The sequence below is a fragment of the Petromyzon marinus genome, chromosome 1 (genome assembly GCF_048934315.1).
Source record: "Petromyzon marinus isolate PM22_M1 ecotype Great Lakes invasive population chromosome 1, UKy_Petmar_22M1.pri1.0, whole genome shotgun sequence".
In the NCBI taxonomy this organism is placed as follows: Eukaryota; Metazoa; Chordata; class Hyperoartia; order Petromyzontiformes; family Petromyzontidae; genus Petromyzon; species Petromyzon marinus.
In genome coordinates this window covers 21045709-21066273 of record NC_133667.1, presented here as the reverse complement: position 1 = coordinate 21066273, position 20565 = coordinate 21045709, and the positions used below count along the sequence as shown (strand labels likewise).

Below are 20565 nucleotides of genomic sequence, written 5' to 3'. Positions count from 1 at the left end.
GACCTAAGCTGGGATAGTCGTGAATCCGAGTTTAAACTAAACAATGTTTTTGCGAGGTAAGGCCCACTGAGCTATGTGGCTCTTTTTCAGAAGTGAATTGGCTACAAATGATCGCTCAACGAAGTGGCTTATCAGGTGGACATTTACAAATACTCTAAACGCATGTTTCTCAATGTGGAAGGAAATAACCCTAAGAACCCGGAGAAAAATCCACGGGATCAAACCCACGACCTCCTATATACCAGGCGAAGTAGTTAACATTTCGCCTGTACCCATGAATTTATAAATGTGTAGTGGGTCCAACTGAGTCACAGACGTTGTTCCTTTTAGAGCAACACATTTATTTGTAACACAAAGGGGTAACTGCCCCTTTACCAGATACACCTAGGGTGGTGACCACCCAGCTAACTACACTATACAGAGGAGTTACAGCTACGACGGGTCGGACCTTCTCACTCAGGTCCGTGACCACGTGTTTGCCTCGTAGGACGTAGAGCTTCCAGCTTGAGACGTAGAGCTTCCAGCTTGAGACGTAGAGCTTCCAGCTTGAGACGTAGAGCTTCCAGCTCGAGACGTAGAGCTTCCAGCTTGAGACGTAGAGCTTCCAGCTTGAGACGTAGAGCTTCCAGCTTGAGACGTAGAGCTTCCAGCTTGAGACGTAGAGCTTCCAGCTTGAGACGTAGAGCTTCCAGCTTGAGACGTAGAGCTTCCAGCTTGAGACGTAGAGCTTCCAGCTTGAGACGTAGAGCTTCCAGCTTGAGACGTAGAGCTTCCAGCTTGAGACGTAGAGCTTCCAGCTTGAGATGTAGAGCTTCCAGCTTGAGACGTAGAGCTTGAGACGTAGAGCTTCCAGCTTGAGACATAGAGCTTCCAGCTTGAGACGTAGAGCTTCCAGCTTGAGACATAGAGCTTCCAGCTCGAGACGTAGAGCTTCCAGCTTGAGACGTAGAGCTTCCAGCTTGAGACGTAGAGCTTCCAGCTTGAGACGTAGAGCTTCCAGCTTGAGACGTAGAGCTTCCAGCTTGAGACGTAGTGCTTCCAGCTTGAGACGTAGAGCTGCCCGCTTCTAGAATGCAGCGACCCCGGTTCCTCTCCGGGACCCGCCGGGGCCGCTCCGTCCTTGGCCCCGCCCCCTTCTGGAGCCTTCCAGCTCCCTCTCGATCCCTCTCGAGAGCTCTTGCTCTCCCCGGACACGTGATCCCCCCCTAGTCCCCCCACCTGGGGGGCTCTCTGTGGACACTCCAGGTCACGTGTCTGCAGGGTCAACCAGAGTGCCATGGCCCGGGGCAACCCTGCCCCTGGGCTGACACTCTCCCACTCCACACGCTATGCGTGGTGCTCGCGCTATCCCAGCGCTCACCAAGCCCTGCTAGGGCTGGTACTACACCCGCCCACGGGGTGCACGCGATGACGGTGCATCGCGTGCCGTGGCCCTCTCAGGCCGGCACCATACAGTGACATCCCTGATGTCACTACAAATGTACCCGGGTTTTGATAAGCAGACCCGGGTTTTGATAAGCAGACCCAAGCCACGGCCTGGGAGAACTCTTCCATTAAGTGTTCATTCAAACTCTGAATGCACGTTTGTTTAATCAAAATGGTTACCACTTTTACACATATTTCAAAGTAATACCTTTACCTACTAAATATAACTAACAGCCTAAGCTACCATCACGTTAAACCCTTTAAGGCCAACGTTGATAGCATGTCCTTGTCCAGGTAGACAGTAACCAGGATCAAACGGATTCAGTGCATGTTTGAATCTTGTCTTGTCTTATTATATGTGTAGATAGTGTTTATACCGTATATACATTTTTAATGACCACCACCATCAAACGATCTTGCTTAGATACTTGCCCAGTGTAGGTGTGTCCGCCTAGGATTGGACACAAAGTCACAGGTGGATGATGTGGGAAGGGGCAGGGGTGTGGAGGGGCAAGTAGTGGGGATGGCATAGGATGGGAGGGTATGAGTCCACTAAATTAATGAGGACAGATCTCGGCCTGAATTTGGCACCTGTGCAAAATGGTCTTGGAAATGTGGGATTATTGTGCGTAAGTTCAGGGAAAGTTAAATGGTCATACTATCTTTCAATTGTGCCCTATTATTCAGGGTGCCATGGTGGCGAGATGTTAACTCCCTTGCCAGGTATACTGGAGGTTGTGGATTCCATTCCAACCCTGACGCCTGTATATTTGGAGTTTGCATACTCTCCCTGTGGTCGTGTGGATTTTTCTCCTGGTCCTTCGGTTTCCCCCCCCCCCCCCCAAATTTAGAAACATGCGTTTAGTGTATTTGGCTGCTATAAATTTGAACATGATAAGCCACTTCGTTGAGCTATCATCTGTGGCCAGGTCACTTCTGAACAAGAGCTATACAGCTCAGTGGGCCTTACCTGGTAAAATCATTTTTTCCGTGTTTATAACAAACTACGCATACTGGATTGAGAAATCAATATAAATGCAAATTCGATGTTTATGGTATTCGTGTCTTTATTTATTAATTAAAAATTTCTAAACGGACAAGAAGGACAAATGTGAGACTTAATTAATGAATGTTCAATTAAGTGTATTACTGGAGATAATAACCTCTGCAGTCCCCAGCCTAATTAAAGCATTGGAAGGAAGTCTGTGTAGCTTTTAATATCAACAGTCACGAATTACAACACATTAGTGGTGTTGATTTGAAGTGCCTTGATTTACTATTTATCTAATAGTGAATACGTGAACTTTTGTAAGTGTTCGAAACCATTTTCTCCTGTATGAGACCTCCTTTGCCAGTAACAAGATATAGGAATAGGTTTTACCCTTTTAACTGGCACAGTTGTACGCCTTTTGGCGTCTTTTGGTCCAACACCAATGGAGACTAGGCTCTAAGAAAAGCCGTCTCGGGTGTGGACCAATCAAATTCAAGGACAATGCATATGTTCAGAGTTGTCTTTTTTGTTTGCATTTTGACTGCTTGTGTTGTGGTTATTGCAAACATGATGCCTTGAATAAAGGTGTCAGTTTTTGTGCCAGTTAAAAGGGTTAAACCTATTCCCATTTTCTCCTGATTTGAAGAGGTATTCTTAATAAAATGTTGATATAATATGCCTCAGAATATTTCCCAATGAAGCAGTGTGTGGCTCACATCTTATTTTCGTGTTGTTTTGTAGCAGTTTAGGTTAGTTAAGTGTGTATTTAATCATTACATGTGCGTGTAATGAAAGGTGTGACGTGCCCCGATATTTCTTTTAACAGGACATTTTAGAAAATGAAAGCATTACGCTGGATTGGGTGTTCCGATATTCCTTAATCAATGACATAGTGAAGGTAAGACCAACACTGCGTTCCATGCTTCATAGCATGAACCTGAATACAAACCCTAACTGCTATCGTTTTATTTAATTTACTTAATGTGTTATTTGTTTGTATTTAGATTTCATTACGTGGTCCCAAACTACTTTCTTCCCAATTGAGGTGTTTCGCTAAATGTAATGCATCTTCATTTTTTTTTTAAATGAATATTGGTTTGTATATTATGTGCATTCTCTCGCTCCAAGTTGATTCAACTCACAAATGAGGTCTGCAATTTTCAGAATCTAAGGGGATAAAAGCAGTGAAGCATGGTGATAGCTTAGCACTTCTTCTATTTCCCTTGTGACCAAACCAAATTGAATCAAGCACTTCCTGGCAATGCTTGCCCAATCAACCCAGCAATTGCTTTAAAAAAAAAACATGCTATGCCAACGGACACACTTGAAAAGAGGACGCAAATAGTGGGGCGATTTAAATAGCAAATAAGAGAAGAGATTTAGCCTCCTCACAAGCCTCCAGCACAGGTACATCAACGCAATCAGAGTTTTTTTTTTAATGCGCTATTCCTCCACTCCCACGACAGGGAATGCTGTTCCTGCACAACAGTGTCATTGGATCACACGGAAGCCTCAAATCCTCCAACTGTGTGGTGGACAGCCGATTTGTCCTCAAGATCACGGATTACGGGCTGGCCAGCTTCCGCTCATGCAGTGAATGCGAGGATATGCACTCCCTTTATGCAAGTATGTTCTTCCATGTCCCAATCGTGTCTGCTTTTTCTGCAGCACAAGGAAAATACTCTAGAAATAAAAAAAACAAATAATGTCCAATGATGGACTTTTGCGGCTTCAAATTTGCCTACCTTATTAGGCCATACAGTTATTCTATTACCAACGCCATGATGATTGGATTTTTATTATTTTATGATTTGCTTACCCTTTTATTTCATTTTCCGTATTTGCCATTTTATAAATGAAAATGCCGCTGTCCGAAATGTCAGACCATTTTGATTTTTTTCCTTTGAAGCGCTTGATAAGTCACGTAAAGATTGCACCCAATGTAGAAATCATGTCCAGTACAAGTAACGTGCTGATTTGCATGTGTTTTGCAGTAACGCAATGCAAATCGTAATAATGCACAACCATGTGCTCACGCATATCAATAATCTGTGACATCACTTCAAGGCTGTTTTTAGCGCATAAATTTGTTATAAAACCTTGATGGCTTTAAAAAAATTAGTGACATGCATAGCAGCGATTGCTGCCATGGTTGCTAATTTTTAAAATATATTTTTGAGATATTTTCTTGTTTCTGCGCTAAAAACAGCACTGTCACGTGCTGTACTGTACTGGGCGATCACGGAGCAGCACCATGAGCAAACTGAAACCGTGATCGTGGAAACTGATGGGTCAGGTGAGTCGATTTTAACATTTGTTTATTTTCATTTTTTTTATTACGTCCACGTTTATTTTAATTCATTACATTTATGCTCTTACGTGGTTTATCAAGCTGCGACCAGACAAAATAATAATAAAACAATGGGCTTCCATCATTGGGCTGCAATTGTACATAGCTGTGTTGCTGCTGTCACAATCGCGACTGCCGTATCTCTTGGTGTAATGAGCGGAGCACCTTCCACGTGACGCCATTTGACATAGCCTTGATCTTCTGGCATTTTTATTTCGGAGCTTACGCACGATACGGTATCCCAGTGGTGTAGAGTGGAAATGTTTGGTGTGTGTTTGTCAGTGTGCTGTACATGTGTACAGGTGCATGTGCTATATTAGCAACTCTGTGTGAGAGACACTTTTTTTAATTGTTGATATTGATGTCTGCCTCCTGATTACCTAAGGCACCCCTCTTAACAAAATTCCCACTTTGGATGGCATCGCTTTTCTTTTGCTTTGGCACAAAAAAGTGGCTGCATGCAATTGAGTTACCCGGTTTGAATTGGTGCTCACTTGCCACGACCATGACCCACCCACATATTTTGGAGAAAATAAAGCACTGTCAAGTGAAGTGCATGAATTCGTAAAGACACGACCAGCCCTTTCAGCAGAGGGGAGTCAACCAGGATGGCTCTGCCAAATGGCGTTGTGTGTAAAAGGCATCCAGACACCTACAGCTGTTCATTTACTCCATGGAATGTGGCTTCATTATACGTGTGCCTGTGGCCTGCCACACTCTTGCTTAGGCTGTCAAGTTGCATAACGATAACATAGTGAATATTTTACTTGTTCATAAACTGCGTACATTTACACATTCAACAAGAAAAGTTTTGGTCATTTCTATGTATTTTATGTAAGAGGAAATACAAGCCAATTTAAACGTTGTGAACCATGCATGCATCCGTTCTTGTTGCATTGTTTTGATGCCATGAGAACCATGTTGAGGAAAACACACTTTACTATATCTACTGATTTTGCTTGAGAATTTAAGTATAATACTAAAATATGAACAGTCACATAATTGCTCGCACTTTTCTGAAAAAAATGGCTAATAATAGCCTAGATATATAAAAAGAAAATACAAATAAAAATTCCCTTTTAGGAAATGCAAATTTCCTTTTAAAATTGGGGATTTACTTGCTTTCAAAAATCTCAAGGAGGATTGCTTGGCAATCTTAACCCATATTTAAAATTAAATTCATTAGCTGAATGGGAGTACCTCTGTTTAAAGAGGTTGGTCAATTATTCCCAGATATGGTCAACAGTCTCTGTGGTCTCACTGTTCAGTCAGCTTTTGAATCAACTATTTTTCACAAAGAAAGATCCGAATCAAAAAGTTTATTACATAGGGTTTTATTTTACTTTGTTATTAAAAAGAGAATATGATTATTATATTAATGGATTGAGACACATTCACAATGCAATTGCATTACAATATGCAACATTTGCATAGATGTCATAAGCAGCATGACATCTATGCAATACTTTTTTTTTTTTACAAAATCAACGTAATTTTGTTTTTGATAATTTCAGGTACTGAAAACATTTTGCAACCAATCTATAATGAAGCATAGCAAGAAAATAATTACTTCAACCTTGTCGTGTGTTCCACAGAGAAGCTTTGGACAGCACCAGAGCTTCTGCGTTTAGAGCACCCACCTCCACAAGGCACCCAGAAAGGTGATGTCTATAGCCTTGGCATAATCCTGCAGGAGATTGCCTTAAGAAATGGAACCTTCTATGTGGAGGGGATGGACCTCAGCCCTAAAGGTGAGCCGCTGTCATGAGCATGGAGACGGTGCCATGCATATAGACCTATGAAACGTTGGTGGTTTTCACACCTGATGATGATTGCTTGTGTTGCAGTCGAAACGTCGTGAGAATTTTATTGTTTTATATTTTTATTATTTTATTGATTCCCTTCTACGTAACTTTACCAAAAGAACCAAGAATATGAACGCCGACTAAGTTAATGCTACCAGGTGGTGGTTTTCTGGAAGAGTTTGGCTCGTGACAATGACGTCTGTTTGAATGGGGCTATAACTGGAATTTATTCTGCTGCTATTTTCAGAGATTGTACAGAAAGTGAAGAATGGCCAGCGTCCATACTTCCGGCCATCCACGGATGAATCTTGTCACATTGAGGAGCTTGGGCTTCTCATGCAACGCTGCTGGGCCGAAGACCCAGCGGAGCGACCGGATTTCAGTCAGATCAAGATGCTCATTCATAAATTCAACAAGTGAGTGCAGGCAATTGGGCAACGTGGAGACGAGCACACTCACGACTGAGCCACGTTATACGCCTAGTCAGTGATTCAATTTCCACAGCAATTGGGTAACTCCTTTAGGGAATTATCAAAGTACACCATTTACTGTGAAGTGGTTATTAAAGGCCCTGTGACATCATTTACAAAAGTAGGTCATCCCAAAAGTGAACATTACCCGTAAACAGCAGAAAGAAATCTAAATGTCACCACATGATTACAATTACCTTAGTACCCATTGCAAAAGCAAGAAAGGTCAATGGCCTCACACCTGGTTAAAGGCCATAGATTACTAATTCATTGAAACGGATTAGAATCAAGAGGCAATCACAAGCACAAGTGAGAAAAAAATCCGCATGTTTATTCACCACGGCAAGTGAGTGAGGCTCAACATTATCATTCTCAAATAAAAGTAAACAGCTCAAGATGACCAATTATGGGCATGAGTCAACACATTATTCTTTTGGAATTGATGTGCCAAGTGCCACTGATGAGTAATAATCATGAGAAGAATAATGAGGTTTTGTCAACATGATACCAAAATGGCATTCATGGAACTAATTTGCAGAAATGTTTCATAATATAAATACTGAATATAAAAACTGTTTTACAAAGCAAATGACGAATATATTAAACTAAATGGTTTAGGATTTGGTAATTTATTTTCTCGATAACAATGATCTGCATATCTGGGGTTAATGTGAGCTTCAGGGACAGATCATCAGAAGTGTTTTGTTTGATAGGATTGCCTGAATTGTAAATATGGTCAGTCCGTTGTTTTAAATTGAAAATGTACAGCAAGATGTGTGAAGTTATAATGGACCCTAATTCTATTCATGCTCATGGCAATGGGTTCAGGAGCTAAATACCAATGTCGAGGTCTGAGGGCCACGTGAGGGATATACCTAATCCGTATGAGCATGATAAGTGATTGACATAGTCATCTTAATAGAGTGCAAGTCGTAATAAAGTGAGTGGAGAGGAGGGGGAAGGAGTTGCAAATATTACGAGTGTTAGGTGTGTTGGAAGATGCTAAGGGCTTTGTGTGGCTGGTTTATTTACATGACGAGATGAGAGTTTCACAAGTAAAGCAACGTTGATATAGAATTGAGGGAGAGTTCAGCAGCACACTGACCATAGATGTACCTGTAGAAGGGGCAGAGAGAGGCATCACTGATGATGAGAAACGGGGCTGTATCAACAATCAGCTTCCTATTGGATTCTGTGAAGGTATTTTGGTGTTGACTTTGACAAACCACTCCAGATGTGGGAGCTCTACTCCATTCCGGAAACAGACTAATGATTTGTAGATCACGATGACTAAACTCAGAATTTGCATGATAAAAGGGACCCGATTTCCTTTGAAGTATTATTAATAGCATAAATTAAGTGTGAATGCAAAGGTGAGAATAGACAGATATTTAAACGGTAGTAATATTAGGCGCATTAGAAATTTGAACAAACTGTAATGGCCTCGTGGAGGAAATGAGTAAGAGTTTGTGTATTAATATATGCACATAATAAGGTTAATGCAACCTCACTGGAATGTGTGAAAGTTCAAAGGAATGTGAGGTACTTGAGTCTAGTATGGTCTGCTGCAGTTTCTTGGTGTGTTCAGTTTGAGTCTTAAATTAGTAATTGCAATCAAATTTTGATTTAAAGCTTTCGTGACTGCAGGGATTCATATTCTTGCTTCTTTCACCAAGAATATAATTGCAATCAAGTTTAGTATCCTGAGTGGTTAAGGGTGGATATTATTGTTTTTTAGGGGCAGGAGATTTGTTCTTAAACAATGGAAATATTCTTGTCTTCATAGCGCTGTTCAATTCACATTCTGTAAATTAGTTCAAAATCGACAAGTGATTTCCTGTTCATGTGAGCATCTATGTGGTGCTCATCTCCTGTTCCGAACCTTGAGCCAGTGGTGGAAAGTCCACATTGCTTTAACAGGAGTGAGTCGATCCATAGGACAACCACTGTTGACTTCTCCACTTGTGGTATTCATTTTATGGATGCCAGATGAATGATGGGCTGAGTCAATGCCCAACCAGTAAATGAAATTAGTCCGTACCACAAAATGTATGGGTGATTTTTAGAATATGGCAAATTTGGGCCATGGCACTGGCACGCTCTTGCTAATAACGTCACGCAATATTTTAACGTCCACTCTGAAGCAGACGGCACATTTGTATGGTCAATACAGCTGCAGTATTAACCAGGGTAGCCACTGGAGTCGAGCCACGGAACTCTGCAACAAGTGGTGAACCTGCTTCCCCAAGGTCATGTTGACATGGCCTTTATTAAACATTGCATGGCGAAATGTGGTGGCAAATGGGGTATTTTTAAAGGGTAGAAGTTCTATCAAACTCTTGGAAGAGTCATTCACTCGGCTTTGGTATCACTCAGAAAGTATGTCCTTGCTCCAAGGCTTGCACATTTCAAGTGTATGAAGGGGTCATACTGTACTCACCAATAGGTGCTCATTTGTTGGTATTCATTGTATTTTTAAAGGCAAAATAAGAGTGTCACAAAGCACGGGTCACACGCTGTAAGGATGGGCGGCGGCACTATTAACGATGTCTGACAGGGTGTGATGTAGTGGGAGAAAATGGAATCTGCTGGCCTGTCTATCACCCCCACTCAGTGCAATTCACTCTCACTTTCTTTTTGCTCCTTGGCAGTATTTCTTGGGTCGATTAAATCCTTCAAAAATCCAATAGCATTACGTGAGGTTATTTTTAATTGTTTTTTTTTTACGTTCAGCATGTCTTTTTTATATTATGCTTATTTTGTATTCTTTGCAAAATTTATTTAGCAAATTTAGAATGAAGGTGCGTGATATTACATCTATTTTTCTGCACAATTTACTAAATATTTATAAGTTATTATACAATATTTTACCAAGAATATGAACATAATTTAAAACATCTAAACTGCCACTTAACCTCTAGCTGGGAAAATTCCATATCTATTTTACCCAGATTTATGATATATTGCTGCTTCTAACTGCTACAGGGCATTTCCCTTGCAAATAATACACAAAATGTTCATACACCTGAATGACATCCAGTAAACTCAATATTTAATACTTTACTGTATTTTATACTTTAAAAAAAATCTAAATATGAGTACTGCTTTTGTTTTATTCTATCCAATATAATGGTATTTTTCTCTACTTAAAGATCACTCACATTTACATCTACCAGTCATATTTGTATTATCACTGTGCATAATGTGGGCTGAAAGCAGTCCATTTATCATACTGAATATACTGTTACGATATTGGGAACACTACTTCAGAAAGCTTTATAAATGTAATGGTACTGTTGTAATAATGATAATGTACACTAAGACAACGTCTTAACACTATATACATATCAAGACACTAGAAAGGAAAAACTATATATATAAAAAAACATTAAATATCGTAGAAACTTGCCACAGTGACCAAGCATGGATAACAGTAACAGACATTAAATATGGTTAAAATTTGAAAAAAAAAATGTTAAAACAAACGCACTGCATGCGACTGATGTATAAATACAATGCAATGAGGGGGAACCAATTTACCATATATTCACAATCACACACAACCACCTTGAATGGTCTAAAACAGTCATACACTCAATCATAGTGTGGACTTCAACAATGAGAGGGAGTCAGTAGCACGGATATTGAGAGGAAGGGAATTCCACACTGCAGGGGCAGCTGAGGAGATAGAGCAACTCCCCATGGGGAATAAACAGAGATGAGAGATGAAAGGTAGGTGGGGTGGAACCATGAAGAATCTTGAAGTCAGTGATGGCAATCTGAAAATTAATGTGAGGGTGGATGGGTGACCAGTGGAGGGAACGAAGTATGGGGGTGATGTTCTCACATTTGTGGGTGTGGGTGAGAATTCGGGCGAGTTTTTAGATGAACGATTTGGGAAGACAATAAAGGATATAATTTCAACAATCTAGCCAAAAAGTGACATATGCATGAATAAGGGTTTCGGCAACAGTCGGCATACCTACACTGCAAATATGGGACATTAAAGTAGTATGTTCTACAAAATGTAGATATATTGGGAATACTTGAAATGCTCAGATGACGTGCTCTCTTTGCCAGTTTGATATTAGCGTTAAGAAGACGAACATTTAACAGGGAAGCCTTCCTTAGGACAGATTTCTCCCTGAATAGGAGAACTTATATTTTTGCAACATTGAGCTGCAGAAAATTGGGACCTATCCAAATCTGATACATCATCCATGTGAGGTATTAGGGCAAACCATGCTATTTGGGTTTGGTGGTTCAAGAGTGATGTAGAGCTGTGTGGCATCAGCATAGCAATTGTGACTCATTTAAATTGGAAATTATGTGTCCAAGTGGTAAGACATAGCTTTGAGAAAGGCAAAGGAGTCAGAATATAACCTTGTGGAGCACAGTAGCACAGTGGTATAGTTACAAAGAATGCACATTCAGATGGACGGGAGAAGAACCAGGAGAGATGCCCATGCAGGGTTGGGGACGTTCAAGAAGAATGCACTGGTAAATCGTGTCAAACACAGCAATAATAACCAAGGAGAGCTTTGATACCTGCATAGAACTTTGGTTAAAAACCAAGAGTGTTATAGATTAGGGGACCACAAAAATATGCATCGCCAAGACTGGTAATGAATTACTGTATGTGACTGCAGCTTAAGCAAATAATAATAATAATGATACATTGTTAACGGTTTGCTAATATTAAATGCATCAATTGTTGGTGCAAACTCATGCATGGCAGACCATAGCTTGGACAAAAAAAACCCATTGTGTCATAACGATGAGTCACGTGCACGTTTCTCCATGCTGTGGACTGTTACGCAGCAAGTGAGCCACACACCATTGTTATTTTGTACGCCGCTGCAGCGCCCTTAAATCGACACTGTGCCGCATGCAGGAAATAAAATAAAAATTCTGCGGCAGATCATTTGAGTCTAGCCCTAAAATAATAAGTGTTACGTCTGGTGTAGTGTGCACCCAAGCCAACCCCCCTCCCCCAACCCCTTCCTTCTCCCCAAACGATGTTTGTTCCCACTCCACTGCGATAAGCAACGCCACCGTTGGCTTTAAATGGCAAAAATAATCCAATAGCCTACGACTCGAGCGAGCGAACGCTAAAGATTGTACGAAACCTTGAGTGCAATTATAATTGCAAGAGCTTATCCACCCCCCCCCCCCCCCCGGAAGACAATGTTATTCCTCCACTATCGGTTTTATAGTCCAATGTTTACCATAAAATGTTTTGCTTACTCTCGCGAACATTAGGAATTTGTTACGGCTCCTAATATTTTGTTTTATTATCCAGACAGTGAATGCTCAGTTATTCGAATAATACAGCAATCTTGTATGTGCGTGCACTTCATAGTGGCCGGTACATCGCCGTCATTAAACGTTTTAGCATTGCCAAACATTGCAACGGCTTGTATGCATCGCGACCGTGCAGAACCAACAGAGCGACACGGCGTCTCGTCGCATGTTGTCTTGGCAAATTACTCTTTTTTTTGTTTGTTTGTTGTTGCGTTGATCAAAAAGGCGAAGTCCATTGTGAAATATAAGAGCGAGAGTAAAAAAATTGTACAGTGCGTTCAATGTGTCCCTCTATCTCGGGGAGAGTTTTAGATAAATGCGCACTCGTGGCTCGGTGTGAGTACGGCTTCACACAGCTGCCACTCGTGAGACGATTTGCGTGGGTGGAGGCCGATAGTGCACAGGCTCGTCGCTAGGCACCCACGAGGCTCATTAACCCCCTCTCCGTCACATTTCTTTGCCCATAAATCATATTTCTCATAGCCTTCCCTGCCAAAAGTGAGTTTAAGTGTCAACTGAAACTCACCTGGGGTTACAGAAATGCCATTATGTTGCACTTTGAGTTATATTCATTGTGACGCTGTTGTTGCAAGGATGGAAGAAACGCTGCAGACAACGCAACGCAATTTGGATGTACGTGGCAGACTTAGAGTCGACCGCATCTCAATATGCTGTACAGCAACAGTGTGCTTGTGTATTTTCTGGAGAGAGGGGCATGGAGTCGCCAGCATGGATGGCAGGGAGGAGGAAGTTCCAGACTATTGGGCAGTTCGACATACATATACGTGTTTTGTTAATCATATCCCGGGAAAACAAGTGTCAACATTGGGCCATTGTTGGTCCAACATTGGCATGTTTACTGGAATATGGTACGGGTGGAGTGGTGGCCCAGTGGTTAGCACACTGCACAATGAACCCGGTAACCTGCGTATCACAGCTCACATCAGTGGCGAGTGATATCTGAATTGGCCCTTTTAGTCCGTTCTTCACCAACCAGGACTGACTAAAGTGGTGAAGTATGGTCAAACAACACCACACCTCCGATTTGCACGCGTGGCTTCGTGCGGAGCGAAATAAAAAAAAAAGTTCTACATACAGAAGAGAATAAGTGACCTAACACTGATTGAAAAGGGACTAGGCTCTTTGGCAGAAAGCCAGTGGCTGAGGAGGAGAATGTGTGGCAGAGAGTTGAGCGAGGTGGAAGGGGAAAGGTAGACATGGGTGAGTGTATGGAATATCTTGCAGATGGCGCGTGCAATCGAGGAATTCATTTGGGAGTGGATGGGAAGCCAGTGGAGGGTTTTTCAGCCATGGGAAGGTGTGACATTGTCTACTGACGTGGGTGAAAAGTTCGGCAATGATATTTATATCACCTGTGGTTTGAAGATGAGGAATTTTGTAATGCTGTAGAGGAGAGATATACACTTGTTGAATCAATCTCTGATGAAGGCATGGATTGTCGAGTTGAGATATATGGTGAGAGAACAAGAGCTTGGGATCAATGTCAACTCCCAGGATTCACACACTCTTCGCCAGTGTAATGTCAGAGTTCAGGAGGTGCACACTCAAACCAGAATCTTCTTTGACAGTGAGAATAATGTAGTGATAGTGAAAAGGAATGAACCTCCTCTAATTGTATCACACGTGCCAGGAGGAAGTAATAATGTGTATATTGTATAGGACTTTTAAAATTTGAGCAGTAAGGTATATAAGATGAGAGTTGTGAAAGAATCAAGACACAAAGGTTAACCATTTAGTCTTGCTTGCAATTAGTGATGGTCTTACAGATAAAAGGTCCAATTTAATCCAGTTGCAGTTTTCTTTGAGATTCATTGGCAGTTTGATTTACGTTGTCTTCAAATGTAGTTTTTCACATAAAGAAAAACTACATTTCACAAAAATCATTCTAAATGTGTACAAATCGGGCAATTAATATCAACAATTGTGTTTTATTAATTGCAATTGCCTTTTGGCGTCATCTGGTCGAGCACCAATTGGGTCGAGGCTCAAAAGAAAGCCGTCCCTTGGTGTGGACCAATCAATTTCAAGGACAATGCATATATTATCATAGTATGTTTTTTGTTTGCATTGTGACTGCAGGTATTGTGGTTAATGCAGACATGAATCCTTGTAAAAAAGGTTTCAGTTTTGTTACCAGAAAAAAAGGGAAAAACTCTTATTACATTGTGGTACTGGCAAAGGTCTAATGATGCAATTGCATGTTTTTTACATGTTTTTCCTCAGCATTAACGCCTATTTTATCTTGAACAAACCCAATCTCTCAGGTTATAGAACATGGTTGATGTTGGTTTCAGAGACAATCTCTTTGAATGCGTCTATGCAGTATATACAATTACAAGTGGATTTTTTGTATTGGTGTGTTGTTGGAATGCTTTTTAGAGAAAACAGCACCAACATTTTGGACAACCTGTTATCCCGCATGGAGCAGTATGCAAACAACCTGGAGGAGTTGGTCGAAGAGAGGACGCAGGCCTACCTGGAAGAAAAGCGCAAAGCTGAGACCCTCCTCTATCAGATTCTACCACAGTAAGTGGCAGCATGTCGGGAAGCTTGGACTGAGGAAACATAATCTTCTCTGGCATTATCAGGAGAAGCAGTTAAAATCTTTCAGGTCACATTACACATGCACGTCATAAATATACGTTTTTTTGTCTCATCCGGACAGTGTTCATCTACCATATTGCAGGTCAAAGACACTTCGTTTTCTCTGTCTTTATTTGTATTCTTCAACTTTCTAATTCCCCACCAACACCTATTTTGCCAGGTTCTTACAATCTTGCTCAATTCAAGAAACATCGGCTATTTGTTGCTGGCTGCTTGGCGTTTTGGGACTCTAGGTTTGTGGTCAATAACCATAGTTAACAATGAGCGATATTATTCATACCTACAGAACATATGGAACACCCTGCCATATTAAACTCACTCACCCTGTTTAGTTCTTCTCTAAAGACTCAACTTTTTCCCTGCTTACACTTCCCATGTATGACTCCGGACCTTGTCGCATTCATATTTCAAACTTCTTGCTTGGTGCACTGAGATCCCTGGATGAATTGTACCTTATAAATTTCAATGATTAAAAAAACTTTTATTTTTACCATACTGGCCTGAACAGGTGCCGCTGACAGCACTTACCAAAACAGAATCAAACATGCTGCTTCATGAAGTCAATTACTGTAAATTTAATTGAACATGTACATCCTCTGAAAGAAAAATATACAAAAAAACGTCTTTGGTCAAGAGTCATTGAATTAAAATGTAGTCTCTTCCTGGGAAGATTGCATAACGCAACAGACCTGGACTATTTTCTTGTTATTAGTGTTCATAGAATGACTGACAGATGGGAAGAGCAATTATCCGTTATTATTTGTACTACATTTAAGGAATAATTAAATTATATTCAAAATAATAGAGCAAAATGAACAAGCTATAAGGATTTGAGTGTCAATAACCCAAGCCATAACACAGCACCTCTGATTAGCATGGTTGGCTATGTACGGTGTGAAATAAGTTCAACATACATACAATAAATAGTAAATGCTAAGCACCTGGCTTCCCCTATCCCGATAAATGGACTGTTCACTTGCCAGTGCTTTGTCTCCACAACTATCACCCACGTGACACACAGGTCTAGCTCGTGTATTCCACTCTGTCTCCACTAGTAGGACACTGCTATGCAATGCCAACCAACTGCTCGGATATCGACAATCAACCATCTTCCTTTGATGCCAGTCACAAATTCGATAAAACACTTAATGCACACCTAACATTGTAATCCACTTTACAACTTCCACCAAAAATCAAAGACTGTTGAGACCACGATTCTGTTAACAACCACTAAATAATCCCATAGCTCTCCTCCTTGTTAGCACTCGATAATATTTCCAATTTCCACTTATTTCCCAAAACACAATGCAATGTATCGTACTAAATTCCTCATAGACCAGTTTGTACCGCATGGGAAAATCACGTCCCAATGGATAATCGATAATTTTGCTCCAAATAGGTAACAGCTCTGGAAATCCCCTTGTCTTGTATTTTATTACCCTTAAGACAAAGTATGAGGCAATTTGACAAGGATCTGTATAAAACTGAACTGCTATTTAAACCATCCTTCTCTGTATTATATTTAAAATAAGTGAATCCCCCGCTCACTACAACTTTAGCACTCGTCACATTGCTAAATATTGCACCAGCAGAACCTGCATAAATTTAGAATGATCATTTACCTCAACAAATAAAATGTATTCGCAAAATTACTTGTTTTACCTAATTTTGAATGCCATTTGGACATCTCTGCCTAAGTTAAGCTATTAATCACGATTGCCCTCACTAAGCTTCAACAAACTTCCTAAATCTCCTCACCTCTTCTCTCACCATCTTTCACTCGACAGCAGTACTCCAATAATCCACACTGATATGGAGGGTCCATATCGTGGATCCTGTAATCTGCGGTGCACCGCTGAGGTTAGTTCTGTCCGCGAAAAACATCACGCAATGGCGGTGTACCATCAATAATGGGAGGAATTAGCCGCACGATTAAATTAATCTGCTCAAACTAATCCGCGAAAAATGTGCAGATTACAGGGGAGGAAGGACGAGCACGTGACTATCGGCCAAATTAATCTGCAATAATTTGCGGATTTTAAGGTTACATGTTTTTCTGAGACCCAAATGGCACAAATCTCCCATATGGGTCTGTCTTAAAAGATGTTTTGTCTTTGATGTACGAGTCAGCACTGTGCAGCTTTCTTTTCGACTGACTGAACACATTATGTCACGAGAGTGACATAATGTGTTAACGAAAAGTGTTAATTTATTAAAAAAATATCTTGCCACTAATTTTTCCCCTGCAGCTCCTCCGCATTATCCTCGCCCACTTCTATGGATCGCGGCATGCAGTCCATAGGACATTTCCACTGTGGTATGCCGTGGATTATGGGAGGAGTCACTAACCCCTGGTTACAGGAGTTTTCAGGTTATTGGAGTCCTGCTATATTTGTCTAATTTTCACCCTGGGACCGATATCCACCACCCCAAATTCGAACGTCGCATAACACTCTTGCCGTCGCTCACAACAGGGGGGGCATTCCATTAACACTCTTTGGTTATTGTTAAACGATTTAGGACGGTTTGCTAATGAGAACGAGCACAATTTCTATTGCACCATAACCAAGGTGAAAACCATTCACCTTAAATGCCTTTTCACTGGAAATGTGATTTTAAATGAATGGAAATGCAGTTTTTTCAACAACATGTACTGTATATGCTATGGGTGTAGCGACTTGCCACTTTGCTATCCATATGTATGTATGTTGAACCATACATAGCCCACCATGATAATCGGAGGTGAATTTTTTTTACATTGCGATGAATTTAGTGATCTCTATGGGCTGGAGGGGTCATGAAAACCCTTTACATACATGTACAAATTTGAAAGGCTGATTTCTGTATGACAGGTTTAATTTAATATACACCGTGCTGTATGAATGTAGCCATGGCACGGTGCTGACTGGCTGCTGGGTTTGACTTTCATTCACCTTGCAAGGTTCATAAATCAGTTTTCCAGAATTCACATTGAACAGCTTGTCCAAAGACAATTATTTAACATATCAAATCTAACCAGAGTCCTTTATTGAGATAAACAAATGTTTACGTCACTTAGCCTTCAAGACATTGTTTTATATGGTTCCTCGTTGAAAAAGGTTGGTCAAATGCAATTGAGTCTTTGTGAGTGGCTGGGGAAAATGTATGAGGGAAAATGTTCCAAAACTATACAGAAAGTGGAGCAGAAAATGGCTTCGTGTATTACCTGTTATTTACCACCTCTCAGTCACTGAATGATGATGTCACACCAATCCTACCTCCAAAATTCTGGATGGTGGGTGTATTTAATCACCCCAGCATATTAGTAGCTGCTTGGAAGATAAAGGGAGCTGGAAAAGCGTGGTACTGCTGTTAACAGCTCTAATTTGCGAGCTCAACACTTTTAGTCGCATATCATCCCCACTCCCATGATTCATTGTTGTTGTATTATCATCTTTCCTCGTAGCCCCCCTCTCTCACCCACCCACCCACCGACCACCCAATCCCAACACCTCCTGTGCTGTACAAATTTCCACTCGCTATATTCATGAATTGAGCTTGGACTAACAGAAAGGTAGTACAACCACGACTGGCCCACTGGGTAAATGTTTAGTTGAGCAATGGCATAGTCGTATCCATACACGCATGCGTAGGACTGGGCCTGTGTATACGCATTAACGGACATGTGTATCACAGGGGAACAGGGAGGTGTATATGTAGTATAATGCTGAAGCAAAGGGAGAGTCGGGCAGAGGAGAGGGGGAATGGCGTGAGCTAAGACATCAACAGAAATAGGAAGGGAGTTCCAGACTGCGGTGTACCAGAGGAGGAGTGACACAAAGAGTTGTTTGCTGAAGCAGGGAGCACATGAAGGGGAGTAGAACGAGATGAGATGGTAGAGGTAGGCAGGGACAAGTCTATGCAGAACCTGGAAGATGGTGAGGGAGATCTTTTAGTTTTTCTGGGACTGGGATTAGGAGCCAAATACATCACCTACATTGTTTCAGTAAGCCCAGATGCAATCAATGTCAGATACTAAAGCCGAAGGTTACATTTGTTGAGATTGGATGTCAATCGGGACAGTCTTGACTAGCATTCAATATTTCCATTGCGTTATGAGTCTCCTCATCAGCTTTAAATATCAACGTAAATCGCAAGTTTACTTTATTTGTAATCTCAGCGAGAGTCAAATTTAATAAGGACAGTTTATGCATTGGTTGAAGGTCATGGCGTTTAAATAATTCTGCAGCGCAAACATTTTGCCAAGTGGCATTCATTGAAATCAAGTTACAATTTATGTATCATTGTCTGGGGGTAAAATGGGCAGATTTTTGCGCTGCAGACGGCAAGGAATCCTGAGGCAGGCTGGGAATGCTGCGTTCTTTTTGCACTCGGCACGGACCGTGATGCCAACGTGTAACCCCCACCTTCAGACAGAACTGCCCAATCAGGCTCTGAGCCATGACACAAACTCGTGAGTGTATAGTTTGCCTGGCAGTGAGTGGTGGCAGCTAATTAAGAGATTTACATGTGTTCTCTTCTGCAAACATTACAATTTATAGCAATGCTAATGATAATACACCAATCACGATTCATTTTGCCCAATACAATAATTACATCATCATTATAGGTTGCTCAAATGAAAACTAAGTGAAAGATTTGTACCACGTGAAGTAAAGATTGCAAGAAAGTTGGAATGTCCAGCGCTGGCTTCAATCGAGATGAGCACCATCCACCACTCATTTGGAGCAGCAGTAAATCCAAAATATCTCAATTGCAACCTTTATTATTTTGTATTTATCTTTAATCACTCAATTTTATGATAAAAAATGCACACTCAGAACTCGTGCAGAGGAGTGTTAAGGAATAGTCTGTGAAAGGCAATGCCACATAATTACTTCTGAGATCCCTTCCAGTAGCCTTGTTTATTCACATTAGAGGACAAACCTTTAGACATGCCCTGCTAGAGAGAATTGTTTGTCACAAGGGAGTAAAAACCAATATCTACAATTCTCAGAACTGGAATTGAACCAAATTAAGGGAACTACAAAATGTAATTTGATGCGGTGTTTGTGCAGTCGTTGGTTAGTGGGGTGAGACCATTAACTCGCTCTCATTGATAACCCAATTTAATCACAGGTGGCTGCTTGGATTCGAACCTAGGATCGAAGAGGTTCCTGCTCAGTGCTCTGACCCAGTGACCACTTGGCCACCAGCAGCACAAACATTATTTAATACAGTCCACAAAAGCACATTTAACATGTATGTCTGTATATCAAAGTCACATTCGGCTGTATACACACATATCTGTGACATGTGGAATAACTGGGTTGTAGATAGGCCAATATACAGATACAGTAAAATAAGTTATGCACGGATAAAAGGAATTGCCCTGCACGGGTCATGTCACCTGAACTGTGTTATCCGTAGGTCACTCTGTGCCATGTTACACATACGGCAGCTTGAAAATACATCCAAAATATATTTTTTTACTGCTGATAGTCTCTCCCTGTTCACACAAGCATGGGGCAGTGTGTGTTGGTGGCCCCGAGCCAGTGGTATGAATTCCATGTTTCTCCCTCCATAGGACAACCACTGTTTATTATCACGAAGTTG

At 41.1% G+C, this 20565-nt stretch overlaps 1 protein-coding gene across 3 annotated transcripts in view; it reads left to right on the top strand.

Annotated features, from left to right (window-relative positions):
• The window catches only part of LOC116952159 (atrial natriuretic peptide receptor 1-like), a 105797-nt gene that overhangs the window by 54766 nt on the left and 30466 nt on the right, over positions 1-20565 (top strand). For 2 of the 3 annotated variants that reach the window (XM_076065442.1, XM_032971390.2), the window contains exons 12-17: positions 3243-3314; positions 3883-4042; positions 4626-4712; positions 6362-6517; positions 6819-6987; positions 14746-14892. In XM_076065442.1, coding sequence (XP_075921557.1) covers positions 3243-3314; positions 3883-4042; positions 4626-4712; positions 6362-6517; positions 6819-6987; positions 14746-14892 — 791 coding nt within the window. The remainder of the gene's footprint in view (positions 1-3242; positions 3315-3882; positions 4043-4625; positions 4713-6361; positions 6518-6818; positions 6988-14745; positions 14893-20565) is intronic. The other variant, XM_032971648.2, reaches the window with a different exon arrangement.